Source organism: Solanum lycopersicum, chromosome 12 (genome assembly GCF_036512215.1).
Source record: "Solanum lycopersicum chromosome 12, SLM_r2.1".
Taxonomy (NCBI): Eukaryota; Viridiplantae; Streptophyta; class Magnoliopsida; order Solanales; family Solanaceae; genus Solanum; species Solanum lycopersicum.
In genome coordinates, this window is record NC_090811.1 from 5,337,392 (window position 1) to 5,352,772 (window position 15,381).

At 36.2% G+C, this 15,381-nt stretch overlaps 2 protein-coding genes across 2 annotated transcripts; both read right to left on the reverse strand.

Annotated features, from left to right (window-relative positions):
* Positions 1 to 36: 36 nt before the first annotated feature.
* On the reverse strand, positions 37 to 9,457 carry LOC101252958 (sec1 family domain-containing protein MIP3). Its single transcript, XM_004251820.5, has 7 exons — positions 9,109 to 9,457; positions 6,887 to 7,030; positions 6,058 to 6,207; positions 3,759 to 4,265; positions 1,154 to 2,692; positions 1,011 to 1,079; positions 37 to 344 (listed from the first exon to the last, which is right to left on the reverse strand). The coding sequence occupies exons 1-7, from the start codon at positions 9,154 to 9,156 to the stop codon at positions 216 to 218; spliced, it is 2,586 nt and encodes an 861-aa protein (XP_004251868.2). The 5' UTR covers positions 9,157 to 9,457; the 3' UTR covers positions 37 to 215.
* Positions 9,458 to 10,223: 766 nt separating this feature from the next.
* On the reverse strand, positions 10,224 to 15,002 carry LOC101253258 (uncharacterized). The gene is made up of 4 exons (XM_004251821.5): positions 14,716 to 15,002; positions 12,029 to 13,058; positions 11,063 to 11,901; positions 10,224 to 10,554 (listed from the first exon to the last, which is right to left on the reverse strand). Exons 2-3 carry the CDS (start codon positions 13,031 to 13,033, stop codon positions 11,074 to 11,076), a joined length of 1,833 nt encoding a protein of 610 aa, XP_004251869.1. The 5' UTR covers positions 13,034 to 13,058; positions 14,716 to 15,002; the 3' UTR covers positions 10,224 to 10,554; positions 11,063 to 11,073.
* Positions 15,003 to 15,381: the final 379 nt, after the last annotated feature.

The window sequence follows — 15,381 nt, forward strand, 5'->3', positions numbered from 1 at the left end:
TAGGATGCAAAAGAGATAATAAAACATATTGACTCCTTTGTTGACAACCATTGTATTTCTTTTTTATTAGGAAGTATACGAAAAATATATTGAAAATCATATAAGTTCCAATGCTGTTTACATTAAGGAAAAGTTTTGTATTCTCTAAATATCAGACATTAGACAGAACTTGTCATCTTAAACTTTACATAACAAAACTAGAAAGCTACACAGCCTTACACACAACAATAATCGCCCAGCAGTAGTTCAAACATATCTTTAGGTGTAAGAAAAGTTGTTCCACCTAAAATTAATTCGACTTCAGGCCTGCTGCTCTCAGATAATGCCTCCTGAGCTTCTCGAACCTATTGATAGAACAAGCACGGACTGTTATTTCACGTAGCACCAACGAGCATACTTCAATTGAAAGAGAAAGGATTACAGTGTTTTATAGTGATGGAACAGGGAGGGACTGTTATTTCAAATAGCATCGATGTCAGGTAACTCTGTCCACCAATGCTTGGACAGATGGGAAGATCGCCTAAGTGTTTTTTTTGCCTCCGATGAGTTTAGAACCTAAGACCTCAGGGTTCTAAAACCACTTCATTGACAACTAGGTCACACTCTTGGTTTCCCATCAACGAGCTTACTAGCAGTGTTTTATAGTCTTTTTGCTTTATTAACTAATATCTTAACCCTTCGGGGTGGCCCATGGTTTAGGCTTGGGATCTCCATGTTGGAGGTCTCAAGTTCGAAACCCCTTGCCAGCGAAAGCAAGGGGTTTGCCTCTAGGTCGAGCTCGTCGCATCAGGCTTGCCTAGTGCGGGTTACCACTCCTATGTGGTTTGCGAGCTATTGCATAGGAGCGAGGGTTTTGCCCCGTGCGCACCCAAAGGGTAGCGGCTGCCAGTTTCCCTTGTCATTCAAAAAAAAAACTAATATCTTCACCGTTGTTGCATGTGTTGCAAATTCGTTAAAACAATATGAAAGCAGAAACATGAAAATTCACTAAGAGTTCAAGGAAAACAAACCTCTACACCATTTATGCCTCCCACAACAAACACGAGAATAACATCGTGATCTGCCAGACTTGGTTTTGCCTGTGCAAAAATTCCAGAATCAAATCAGCAACTTAGGCTAGCAATGAAAATATTGATATCTAATTGAATCATACCTGCCCAAGACCAAATCTCCCAAACCCGCTTTTGAATAGGCGGCCAACAGTAGATGAATGATACTCTAAGCCAGGTACTTCATGCTTATCTAACACCCTTGATAGCACTTTATAAAGCAGTCCTTTGTTTGAGTAAGGATCATCATTGAACTTACTAAGAGCCTGTGACCACTCTCTGAATGAAACATTCTTTTTAAAGCTGGACAATTTGTGAAAAAATTTGAATAGATTATCCACCCTATCACGTAGTTCTAACTTCAATTGCATGTCATCATACACTTGCTCTTTTCTTTTATCTTTTCCAGAATCTTCATCACCCCAACTACCCCAATCGTCATCATCAAAATCAATGCTTTCAGTATTAGAAAGATCTTCCTTCTTCTCTTCTGATTTTCTGTTAAAGTTGGCTTCTAGATCCTGAGTTAAACCTTTCAGAAACTTTAATTTCGCAACTGTTGGGTTCTCAATAATCGCATCAACAATTGCTTCTTTCATAAAATGTTCCTCTTGCCAAGAGAAAGGACCAACAGTCCCAGAAGATGGGAAATTCTCACCTGCCAATATATATCCAACAACTGTGAGTAGCAGAGCATCTTGTAGAGTAAGAAGCCCCCGTTGAGCATCCATTTTGTTATTACCCTGTGAACTAACTAACGCACTTTTATTTATGAGATCACTAATTTGAGCAGCAAGACTTTGGCTCGTGTCCCCAGCATTTACATTCAGTATCTTCTCAGCACTGCTAAATGCATCCCATTTAGCACTATGTGACTCATCTAGTGCAGATAGTGCTGCTGCAGCTAGCTGGATAATTCCTTTGTTTTTCGCCAGCAGTGACTGGCTTTTAGCTAATGCCTTAATCATAGTCTGCAGATCTGATTTTGAAGCATAACCAGGACGGATTTTTGCATTCAATGATACATTTTCTCGACGTAAACTTTCTTGCAGCCATTTCTTGATCAGCACGGCCCCATCTTTTGATCTTCGCTCTAGTATGGCTTCTAGGTACGGTGTTCCATGAAAATTTTCCGTAGAGACGAAAGAACCACAAAGAAGGTCACTCTGAAAATCTTGTGTGGACATTTCACCACTAGGTTTAGTGCTAAAATTCACCAACTCGTCCATCTGAGAAGTTGAGTCTCTTGAATTCCAACCACGGAGAAATGCTTCAACGCTTTCCACCAGCTGAAAGTTGTAAGAACTTGAAGTATCCTCTCTTAGGAAATTATTGAGTGGTATCTGTACGGTGAGGGGTGAACGCTGTAAGTAAGCAGGGCCTAGTTTAACCTGGCTTTGGGAGCTTTTAGCTTGACTTAAGGATGCCATCCGTTCTCTGTGAGGCAATGATGAAAACATTTGATCCACAAGTGAATCCCCATGACAGCATGGAGTAAGAAGGTCAAGAGTGCGGTCAATGAGTAATAGCCCTGCAGATCTCTTACGTCGACCAACATCATAAAGACTTGACATGTCTGTTAGAAGCTTTCCAACAGTTTTTGAAACATCACCCAGGGAAAATATCTCAAGTTTCAGGTCCATCTACAAATTGAATATATTAGCTTTCAAAATACAGGCTGAATGAGGCAAAATCTGAAAAAAAAACCCATAGATGATACGATTGCAATTCAATATATCAGTTGTTCAAAATCCATATAAGATTATCGCGATACATTTTTACTTTCTAAATGAAAATGTCCCACTATTTACCTTATTTCCTCAGAGAGCTTAACATTGTGTTTATCCTCTCCTTTTTTTGAAGAAGAAAAGGTCCAAGCTTGATCCTATAAATACTACTAGAAATTGCTCAATTTTTCCCTCCACTAGACCTTTTGTCCATTCATACCCTTGCCATTACCAAATTGTCTCATACTTTCTCTTGCCATTAACAGAGCTCCAACATGAAATTGATAGCCTCCACGTGCCCAAATTTACCTCTGAATTGACTATGGTTTAACATTACCTTCAGATTGGAGCTCTGTAGAGTCAAGGGCAAAAAATGAGACTTTCCTGATGGCAAGGCCGCGGGGGTAAGATAAGACAAAATCCGATAAGACGGAAAAGTTGCTCAATGTCGCATAATACATGGTAAATTCTCCCTTTTTATCTCAAGAACATTACTTGTATCTTTCATCTGTTATTATTAATTTAATTAATCCTGTTTACTGAAACTACATATTCTGTAGAAAGCAGGTTATTCCTTAAGGAATTTTACCTTTTTTACAACTTTATAGCTAAATGACCGTTTATCCTTAAATCTAACTGCTGTTTTTTGTTTTTATAATGGAATCCAACAACTAGTGTCTGTTATATGTGTGTGTGTTTGTGTTTTGAGAAAGTTACCAATTATATAGTACTTTTGTATAATCCAAGTAGTATTCATTCAATACATATAAATGGCCCATGCATTGCAGAGGCTTATGCCAAGACCGAGATAGCCATCCTAAACACATTGTTAATGAGAAGGTCTAATGAAATTTCACTACCATTCTGGATAACAAGGATACCAATTGATGGACATCTTTTCTATTTTCAATACACGAATCACTACAGAAGAGAACACTCAAAATCTGTAACGAAATTTTCAGAAGAGTCAAATCATGATTACCTTTGCCGCCAGATGATAAAGAAATTGAGCGGTAAGAGTTGCCCCAGGAGGGACATCCTCACCATCAGCAGTTGTCCCAGTACTTATTGAAGGTAACCCAAAGCTTATAGAGTTATCATGTTCAGCGGATAGGTACGCTTCGGCAACTGATCCTTCTGAAGGCAAGACAAAGAATCTAGGTGAAAAAGGACACAAGACCAGAGGGAAATGATGCACAGAAACTTTCAACTTTTTCCGTACATCTGTCCGGTCAATTACACTGTCTTCATATGAATTTTGTGCACTTGCAACAGAACTGAAATTAAAAGGCCCCTCTTCGCTGGTGGTTAATTGTGACCATCCTTCATCTTCAGCGGACATACTTTCCTTTACTATGCTTTCTCCGGTATGGCTAGAGTTCATCAGAAACTTTCTGGCAAGCTCCTCATAATCTTGGACAAGCAAAGATTCATATTCATGATATGCATCCGGTCCTAAAGGTGATTCAGGATATGCTGAGTGACCTGTCTGAAATAAGTGAATTTGGGCACACACTTAAAATGAGGTAAGACATTGCAGATTGATCATACAAGAAGCTATTAAGAGACAATTTCCTAAGTATGTTGGGTGGAAATGACAATGACATATTTAAGACCTAACATATACCAGTAAAATAGACAACCTCGAAGTCATTGCAGTTGGACATTAGTCCAAAAGCAATAGACTAAATTTCTTATAACAGATAAAAGTACTTTCAGTTCACAGTGCAGCCTTCTTTGATTGAGATATTAATGTTGGTGAACAGAGAGTACTTGATATGACAAGCAACTCCAGTGCCAATATTGAACTTATTTGATACATTAGCTTCATCAGGGTTTATTAACGACCTATGTACGCAACTAATAGAAAAGCGACACAGTGATTACAAAGAGACGGACCATCAATAACATGAAATAAGGTCAGAAAAAAGAGACGTTATCCTGGCTAGAAGTAATTTTCCATTATATCTGTAACTAACTTGAACACGTGTCCTTACAAATAATTTAACACTAAGTTCAGTGAAACTAAACAAATTAAGGTATAGCTGTGGTGGCCAGCAAATCTCATCTAGAATGGTGAAGCCACTCGTGGGTGAAAGAAAATAATTTCCATTGGAACTTTGCTATCCATCCAGTATTCTCAGCCGAACCCCCTAAGTGAAGGTAGTATGCTCAGTACCTTCACTTAGCAGTGCTCAGAAGCTTTCTTTTATCTTACTAAGACCAAGAGGACGAGTTAACCTTGACCACAGCACACTTCAATAACAATATGACTATCCTTTCATTCACAATCAGAGTACATAATGACAAATATATTTTGAGATAACATCTAGTAATCTCGCCTTCAATTAATTAGAACGGCATTGTTGTGTTGAGTGGGGTGTTGGTCAATTGAGAATTATCACGTTCAGACGATTAAAGTGGTTGAATTGAGGATGCTGACATGGATGTCTGACAATACTAGGAAGGATCAGATAGAAATGAAGCTATCCAGGACAAGGCGAGAGTGGCTTCAATAGAAGACAAAATGCGAGAGGCCACACTGAGATGGTTTGGGCATGTGAAGAGGAGGTGTACGGATGTCCCAATGTGAGAGGTTGGTCATGGGACATGGATGATTTCAGAAGAGGTGGATGTAGACTGAAGAAGTAATGGGGAAGGTAATTAGACAGGACATGACCCAGCTTACCGTGGATATGACGTTAGATCGGATATGAAGGACATGGATTAGGTAGAATGTTAGTGTGTAGTCCAGTGTTGTGTAGCTTATCGTATCATACGGGTAATAGTACTCTTATTCTATTACTTCTTGTACTTTCATTAATTCTTCTTCTTAACTGCTTTGGGCTGTTCCTGCTACTATTTTCTTTTTCCTTGAGTCACGGGTCAATTAGAAACAGTCTATCTACCTTGCTTGAGGTAGAGATAAGGTCTGCGTACACTCTACCCTCCCTATACCACTTTGTGAGACTTCACTGGGTATGTTGTCAGTTTTTCTTGTCAAGGAACAGGAATGAGAATCTGCAGGAAATTCCGGACGAGTTATTCTATCTTCGTAGAGTACCAACCAAGAAAGATCTGCATGCCTCTCATTTTTCCGAAAGCTTAAAATTAATTCAGATGTAATGGATGGATATATGTATATTTTCTTTTAATAAAGAATAATGTGGTTTATGTAAGCAAAACAACAGGTAATAACAACCAATATATATCAGGTATAATTATCAAATTCAATGGGTACAAAATCTCAGAGAACAATTTATCCACGGGCACAAAAGTACCTCTGAAATGCATGTAAATATAGCACAGCTGCGCAGAGTCTGAAATGCACTCAGACAACGTAAAATGTATCTATGTGCATCACTTAGAAGACGTGACGTGATAACAACAATTTTCTTTGCAGGCCCAGAAGTCGAATTCCAATCAACCACCTACAAGGAAGACATTGACGACTGGTTCAAACAAAAGGTAGATCAGAAACTGGAAAGAATCAATACAAGAGGCTCCCTTTTTGTGGGTGTGTATATATATAGAAGTTATCTTCTCTTCGTAATAAGAATTTTATGAACACTTTAACATTCTGTCCAATAATCTACTGCAGATGCTTACATGCTAGCCATGTGCATGACTCGCAGTAAGTGATATGTTCTCAATAACTATTTTCAAGGAGATATTTTTTATTAATACAAAATCAATAAATGTTTTCCCTCTTCTTTTTTTTATGCGGGGAGGGGAGGGGGGGTGAGGAGAGAATAGCGCCTACAGATTTATTTATTTTCAACTCTTAATGAGGACTTCCTTGGTTTTTTTTCAAAAGCAATTCTTAATGAGAGTTAGGAATTCTTCATGACAATTTAAACTAAATATTTACAATCATATTACATTTAAGATACATAACAATAACATGCAGTTTTCAAACACAAACTACTTCTCCTAAAGCGGAAGCATATAATGTTTCCTTTCCCAATGTGAAGTGAAGCTACTAACTACTACTTATGGAGTATGGTGCGCATCTGTGATTATGCAACTTAAACTATATCATGATATTAAATAAAAGATAATTCAAGCAACAAATTCTACCTCAACTAAGATAAGTAAAAATATTGTTACCTTATCAAGAGGAGACATTTTCTCCAAGCTGCAAATGGCATGTGCACCAAGCTCCAAAAACAGAGAGAATGCGCCAACATATTCAAAGCTTTCGGTACACCCTGCATCCAGATAAACTATGGCTTCTCTAATTTCATCTGATATCTGCAAAAAAATATAGAAAAACTTTGAAGTTGACTTATTGCTCCCAAAATTCAGGGAAAAAATCAAGTTAAAATCATTCACCATGCTGCCTTCAAAGAGAAGTTCCAGTAACTACACAAGTACAGAAGTGCCTTTCGCTTATTATATAGATTGGTACAGATGAAGGCTCGCTCACTTGGTGAGCTCCCTGCCTTGCACAGTTGAGGTGGAGAGTTCAAACCCCAACAGTAGTGATAGCATTCCCTTCCCCTTTCCTCCCCTCCCCCTCCCCCCGTGCAATAGAATAATTTTAGAAAAAAAGTACATAGGTGAGGAAAAACAGAAGAGAAATAACATAAATAATATTAAACTATTTTGCCTTCTATAAAAGTAGAGTTGACCTAGTTCTCTAACTTTCTGGATATTTTATTAGAAGAGAAGGTAACGAGACTAGATTAAATTTTCATCATAGACCAAGCTCCTTCTAGAATCTATCATTATAACAACTACGAGCTTCAACCCAAAACAAATAGGGATTGGCTATATAAATCCTCGTTGTCCATGTTGCTCCATTTAAGTTTATTGAAGTATGATGTTACATAAAAATTAGAATAAAAATAAATTAAGAAGCACTATTAATAATATTTCTTCTATAGATGACCAGACTAAGACTCCTCAAAAACATTGGACCTAAAGTAAATAGACTAGCCAGCCTAAAGTGTAACAACAGTTATACCAACTAATTGGTATCACCTATACAGATAATGTTCTTCCATATTAGTCCTATTTTTCACTAGGTCTGCATGGACCCCAAGAGATTGTGAATCTTTTGACACAATTTCCTTCCATGTAATTTAGCTCTACCTTGTTCTCACCATAATTTCACACTTATAGACCTGTGTATCCAGAGGCCAATGTAGAACATGACTAAACCACCTCAAGTGATCTATGTGTATTACTTGCACCTTCTGACAAATGTTGTCAACTTTAATCTTTTTTTATCTTGTATGATCAACCATTAATCTTATCATTTGAATCTATCTAACACTCATTATAAGGATATGTTTCTTTTCTAAATTCTATCAGAGAAGAAATGGCATTAAATGAATATGACCTTTTTGCCTTAGCTTTAAGTATACGTGACCTGGAGTTTCCTCGGAAATCAGAAAGGGAAAAAATAGGGTATCAACGTTGTTCCTTCTTAAACATAAGAAGACAATAATAATAAAATTGGAGAAAAGATTTTTTGAGTTTAGCTATTTCTACCAATATAATCTACCATCACACATTAACACGAAATTATCCTTCTTCCTCCCTTCCATTTTATTCATCACATAGTCAACCGACCAATAGAAAACCTCACAAGCATTACATAAAGTAGAAAATGTAAAATCTACATGTCATGAATTCAAAGTTCTCCCTCAATCTATTCTCCAAAGTATTATAAAATTTTCAGGCACTATTAACATCCATTTGTGTGGCTTCACAGTTGATAAGACTGGAATGAGGATCACAAAAAGAACATGGTCATAATCCCAACAAAACCAGAAATTAGGTGATTTTTCTGCATGTAAATTACCTTGTTGGTATTAGTGGGAGGATCAGGTTACCCAATTGGATAGTCGAGTGACTAAATATCAATCAATAAAACAAAATATATATTTCAAAAAAAAAGATTTTGGTGCATCATATCTGCCTATGAGAAAAGCATAAGAACTATCAGTCCGAGTACTAATGTAAAAGTTATGATGAATCTCAGAATCCTTGGGCCTAAGACAGAGCAGAATGGATATAGAAGAATCATGTAGCCAATACAATTTAGTTTGGGAGTTGAGGCAAAGCTGATATAACCAAAATATTCATAAAACAAAGAAATTTGTGATCTCTTGGTTAGACACTAGCCTGAACTCCTTAGCTACTTAGCTATCAATTCCTAAAAATCATTTCCTCCCTAAATTCTAGCGATGCGGTTCAACCTTCAAAGCAGATAAATTTTCAAATGTACAATTTGATCAGTAGTAGAACTGAGTAAACAATTTTAATACATCGAACAATGTCTGATTAACGGAAAAATACTCCGGGATTGAGAGAACACTCACTTGTCTAATGGAATCCATACAGCACTTGATCACATCAACCGTAGCCATAATTCCTCTCACGCGATGTGGCCGTGGCCAGTGCCGGAGCAAGATATATTTCCGGCGACGGAATCCCGGCGAATTTCACTTCAATCACACTGCGATGACCCGGGTCAACTGGATTGTGAAGGCAGCATAATCACGGACCCGCTGGGCTTCTAGTGGGCTCTCTCTTGTGATGTGGAAAAAAATGCTCTATTTAATAAATAGCCAAATTTAATAAAGTTTTAAAGTTTAGTCACATCAAAAATTTAATTGGTCTAAAGTTTTAAACTTTGAATATACAAGCTCGAAGTTGGATATAGTAACGGAAAATTAGACGAAAGTTCGACTTTAAAAATTGACGTATCAAACTTGAATCATTTCGTATGAATAATATATTAAAAGACTCAAAATATTAAGAGGAGATCATATCTAAATTTTGGAACTGTTTAGAGGATATTTGAACTAGTTGGGAATTGAAAAAAAAATCGAACAATGTATACTTTATTGTATCAACATTATTAGACATATATATATATATATACACACACATGTTAGAAACATATTATACATCATTTGTATACACGATTATACACTTTTTATGCAATGATACGTTATATATATATATATATCAAGAGCTTTGTTCTTGCGGGTTGTGTCATGAGATGTTTTGATGTTCAGTTAATCTGACGCGAAATCCGTGCTTGATGTTTTCTTTGGAATTTGAAAAAAAACCTGCAATGTTCGTGATCAAGTATTTTCAGTAAGATTTCCAACGAATTTATATTCCGTTTCACAAATAATCTTAGTTTATTAGACTATAGCAAGGCAGAAGAGTTTTTAGTTCACATATTCTTACAGAACTATGTATCTCAATACTTTTGCATTAAAGATAACTAAATTGCTTATAAAACATTGATAACTACACAAATGATGACACTATTAGTAATATCTTGTCTGTATAAAAAGAAAACTATGAACATGCTCAATTTATACTCAAAATGTAGATCCACATTATGATGTATCATTTGGCAATCCTTCACAAAGTAGGAGCAAGGTTACGTCCCTCTATCTTTCTCCACTTAAAGTTCGAGTTTTCGTTCAAATATCAATACATTTACCTTTCTCAGAAACAAGAAATCCCAACATGTAAGGGATTAAAGTTTTACATTGAATTTCAGGATCATCTGTACAGTAAACTCTTATTCCATCATGTAATTACAGGATATGAGTTTGCAGTTATAAAGCCATTACAACTGAAGAAAGTATAGAGTCTATACAGCAAACAATATATTATTGGACACCTTCGCGCCAATCTTACTTTTCGATATGCACAAGAAAGTATGAGAAATAAACCAGAGGAGTTCAGAAAAGCCTTTACATCTTCTGCTGAGCTTCTCCTAAATATGTCAAAGCCCCGAGTTCCTGACAGAATGGTGAAATTCTAAGCAGAGAAACTAACAAACCGGAAAAATTAAGGAACACTTACAGAATAGGCATCGAGTTCAAGAAATAAATGAAGACTGTTGAGGCTTGTGAACATAAACATGTCATGATATTTGTGTGGCTATAAAAACTTCTCATCAAGGATAAAACAGAAGTTCGACTTAAATTGTTTCTAAGTTCAGAAAGTTATTATTGGAACAGACTAAAAAAAAGTGTTGCCACATAAACTGGAATTGGGGGTGGGGGATCAGACAATCAGCATACATTCATAACTCATTCCCTTCACTCTCGTAAGAAAATGGATCTTGGACCTAACTCAATCGCAAAAAGCTAGCTCAAAAGGTGAGGATTTCCCAAATCAAATTAAAGAGACCACTCATTCCTTAAAGGGCCGCGATGTGGGACTCTTTCAGAACTCGAAAAAACGAAGGATGCGGGGAGGAGACAAATAAATAAACTTGTACATTGAAAGAAATGAAGAATTTACCTCAAAGAGTTTCACAGATGCTGTTGCTTCTTTGTCATTTTAACAATTGTTCCCCACTTGGAATCACTGGGTAGTGGCTTAGAAGACTGGTTATTAGGATTCAGTCCTGTCCCGATATAAGCCCGTGAAGATGCATTCTTTGTGGATAAAGAAGGCAAAGTGCGGCAAAGCCATGAATCTGATGGAGATTTCGGTAAAGGTGGTGGAGCAAGAAACTCTGGGTGCACTTTGCATGAGTCCTCTAACTTTTCTCTTCTCGGAATTGGCTTTCTATTTTTTTCTACACCATCACTGTCAGACTTTGCTAAGGTCGTTGTATCTTGGTAACAATCTCGAGCTTGACCCGTAGATGTCCATGCTTTCGTCTCTCTTTCATTGTTCAGTCTTTCCGCTGAACGTGGTGGATTGCAGTCAGCTTTCCTTTGAACATATGGCTTTAATGAAGTCTCAGACGAATAAAGTGAAGAATCTAAAAATGGTTTTTGTTTTATCATCTGTTCAAGTATCTCAACGTCCTTGTGTTGTAACTTGGATGGTTTTTTATCTAGAGAACATGATATCTTAACTGATGAATCCGTTTTATGCACAATATCTATGTACAGAGTTTTCTCTACAAAAGGAGTTAAAACATCTACTTCCCTGATATTGTTCTGATCAGACAAGCACTTGAGCTCAGGATTATTTTCTTTCGCGTTCGTGCTAAGCATTGTCATATTATTGTAAGGGTCATTGGCATAAGTTGAATAGGTCCTGCCCTTAACATCGTTCTTATCCTCATGTAGTTGAGTTGTTATGGATCCAACGACAGACTTTTGCTCACTTACATCAGATGTTGACCGCTGTAAAAGATAACAAGAATTATAATTATAGTTTAGTCAAAGTAAATCTAGGCAAGAGAGTTTAGCACAACGTGAGTGGATCAAGCAAAGAAATGAGTGCCAGGTAAAAAAGAATGGAAGTTCATACCTCATTTTCTGTTCCTCTAAAAGAAGTAGTAGAAAAGGATCCAGTTTGTGTTCTACTGACTGGAGAGACGGGTATTCGAGGTCTAGCACTCATTGCAGGTACAGGATTTAGAAGACGAAAAGAACTTCTCAAGCAAAAATGAGGCAACAATCCACAAATATTAGTAGATAAATTTCCACTTTCATAACAGCCATCATCACTTTCTTCCTCTTCTTCTTTATAATCATGAGCTTGGGAATGATAAAGCGTAAAACTAGGTCCGTAGCGCAACTGAGGCTGTCTGTCCCCATTTCTTATATTGTTCGTCTGTCTTCGTTGATCCACGATAGGTGTTTGCTTCTTGCGGACATAGTAAGGTGTTTCTGAAGTCTTGTCTGAAGTCATTGCCTTAGCTGCTGGCAGAAATCGACCCATCATAAAATCCTTAGTCTGCGGATTCGCTGAAGAAGTTCGAGATTGTTTTGCATTCGGCTCATCAAATTCACTTAAGCCACTTACACTACAATTTAGAAAGGATGATTCAGTTCTTGAAAGTGCATCCAAGGCATCCAAATAGGTTTCATCATCATTCTCCGATTTGATCTTTTCCTTATCGTGCATAACCTCTTTTGAGCTGTCAAAACTCTCAATCTTCTTTACATTTTCATCTGAAGAAGTGCAACTCAGCATGGCAGTTTGATATTTTCCTGTTTGATTGTAATCCTGGTTATCTCTTAACTTCCGCCCAGGTGGAAGCTTTGGTGCGGTAAGAGGTTTCTCCGTGAAATGAGTTTGTGGTCTACTCTCATCCTTTGGCCTTCCGGGGGTCTGTTCCCAGAGGAAAGGAACAGCTCCTGGCTTTACGACTAATCCTGAGTTCAGTTCTGATTTGTAATGAGGAGGATGTGTCATAGTGGGAAAGGAATTGTCGAATTTCTTTTTCTCATCTCTCTGGGAAATCATTGCTGGAGAGATTCGTCTTACTGACAGAAGAGGTTGATTAAACTTCAATTGCTTGCCCTCCATGATATGATTTGACACCGCCTTATTTCTGCACATTCAACAATCAAATTGTGAAAATCTCTTCAATGTATTACAACAACAAAACGATAATGTAACAGGGGCCAGCTGACCGATGATGTTACACCAGTGCCTTCATTTTTAACTATATATGTCCTCATAGAAATGATGTTGCGTACACTCAAAGCTTAGATAAACTCTATGTAAATAGATACGAATCAAAAAATAACGAAACCACTTCCAAAATCTCGCCACCTCTCGGCCCCTACTTGCTTATTTGCAATTACTATCAACAAAAGTCAGAAACACTTTATTGGAGAACTCTGTGGGGAAACCTTGGCTAAATAGTTCAAAGGGAAACACACTTTAGATTGATACGAGTGTCTTCAATTATGTTGCTGACGACACTCTTCAAATACACCGGAAGTAGTTCATTTTTGGAGGATCTGATACAAGGTCTGGCAAAAGAGTCCAAGCAACATACGTCGATCTTCAGAACAACTCCACTGGCCAATGACAATAAGATTGAAGAGGAAAGCAGGTGAAGAGAAACATATATTTTACAAGCCTAACTATAAAATCTTGAGGACATCATTCATTCATCAATGCGATTATGACACTTCTCATATTCGTACTATCAAGATCGACTTGATGGCGTGAACCAAGTAGATAAATCTTTTATGGTAAACTCCACCTCAAGATCGACTTGATGGCGTGAACCAAGTAGATAAATCTTTTATGGTAAACTCCACCTCGCCAAACCCCCTACATGATAATTTTGACTCGGACTTCCAACCAAGGTACTCCCTGAAGCGGAGCTAGGATTTTGAGTTCATGGGTTCTAGATTCTTGAAAAGGCAACTTACTAGATTACATATAGAGTTCATAAGTACTGAGAATACAAAGGCCTAGCCAAAATCTACATGACTTTTGGTCCAAGTTCCGAGTTACTTAGAATCAAGTATATGATCCCATTCATGTCCAATTCATTTCAAAACAAGATACTTTTGGCATTTCTTTAACATTATCATACAACTACTTTGACATTACAAATCTTTAACCAGAAACAGACTACATAATTTTCATTTGCAATATCAAGATACTTGATTTGGATATCAATTTAGAATCTAAACTTTTAACAAAAAATAATTTTGAAGTGTTTGTTTCGACTGTTTTTTTATGGAGAAAAAAAAAGTTACTATCTTTTTCAAGATTTCACACTCAGGTTTTTAAGATATTTCAAAAAGAGGTAGTATTTTTTTTTTCTAAAAAAAAAAAAAAAACCAAAGTTCAAAGCAACAATTTATAGAAAAACCCAACAAATGTTTTTAAAAAACTTTGTTGTAACTTTTCCTTTAATAGCTTGATTATTCAGAAGATTGAAACTGGAAGAAAGAATTCTTGAAATTCAACTAAAAAATTACCTTATCATTTTTTTTATTTTTTTTTGTAAAATCTTTCAAAAAGAGGATGGTACTAACCTTTTTTTGCCAAAAAAAAAATTACAAAAACTTTGTTGGAAAAAATTGAATCTTGAAGAATTCTTGAAATTCAGCTAAATAAGCCTAGGGAAAAAAAATCAAATATCCAATGGAGCAGTAATAAACATATAAATCCAACAGAAAATTCAAAAAAAAACATACAAGAACATAAATAAAAATTAAAACTGATTAAAAAACACAGTGTACCTTTAGAAAATAGATGATCTTGACTTGAAACAGTTTTTTTTCCTTTGCTGGATGATTGAATTTAAGTGTTTAAAATAACTATAAAAAAAATCAGAAAAAAAAAATAAAAAATGAGATAAGAAAGAGAAGCAGAGAGATTATTAAAGAATAAAGTTTTTTTTGGATTCTCCAATTGAACAAGTTTTGAGCTTTGCTTCAATGGAAAAAAAAATCCAAATTTTTTTAATTTTAATAAATTAATGAAGTCTTGTAGTTAGTTAAGAAGAATCAATACGTTTCTTTTGACTAGCGTTTACTTTAGTTAATATGCATTTGTTATTTGCCTCGTGATTAATAGGCTTAAATCACGTGACAATATTTATTTGACAAATTTATTACTATAATAATAATAATAATAATAATATATTTATATTATTTAAGTAGAATATATTTAAGAAATAATTTTTTTAGGCTTTAAGTCATCGATAGCCACTTAAAGTTGTCCGCAAATTTCACTTAGACACCTCTTCTTAGGATTGTTCCAATTGAACACCTAGACAACAAAATTTTTTGTCTATTAAACCCTTTTTGCTGACATAACAAAGCGTTTGTAGTACACACAAAGAAAGGAGCGTGAAAGCATAACTTGTCAGTAAAAAAAAAAGGTTTTATATCTTCTTCTTTGAG

Bases quoted from the DNA above. Each gene is read 5' to 3' on its own strand.
- LOC101252958 (XM_004251820.5), bottom strand. From the start codon at position 9,156: ATGGCTACGGTTGATGTGATCAAGTGCTGTATGGATTCCATTAGACAA. The intron at 4,266-6,057 runs GTACTTTTGTGC...CACTTATTTCAG, and splicing joins TATTTACATGCATTTCAGAG to ACAGGTCACTCAGCATATCC. The intron at 2,693-3,758 runs GTAATCATGATT...TTCAATTTGTAG, and splicing joins TTTATCATCTGGCGGCAAAG to ATGGACCTGAAACTTGAGAT.
- LOC101253258 (XM_004251821.5), bottom strand. From the start codon at position 13,033: ATGGAGGGCAAGCAATTGAAGTTTAATCAACCTCTTCTGTCAGTAAGA. The intron at 11,902-12,028 runs GTATGAACTTCC...TATCTTTTACAG, and splicing joins TTAGAGGAACAGAAAATGAG to CGGTCAACATCTGATGTAAG.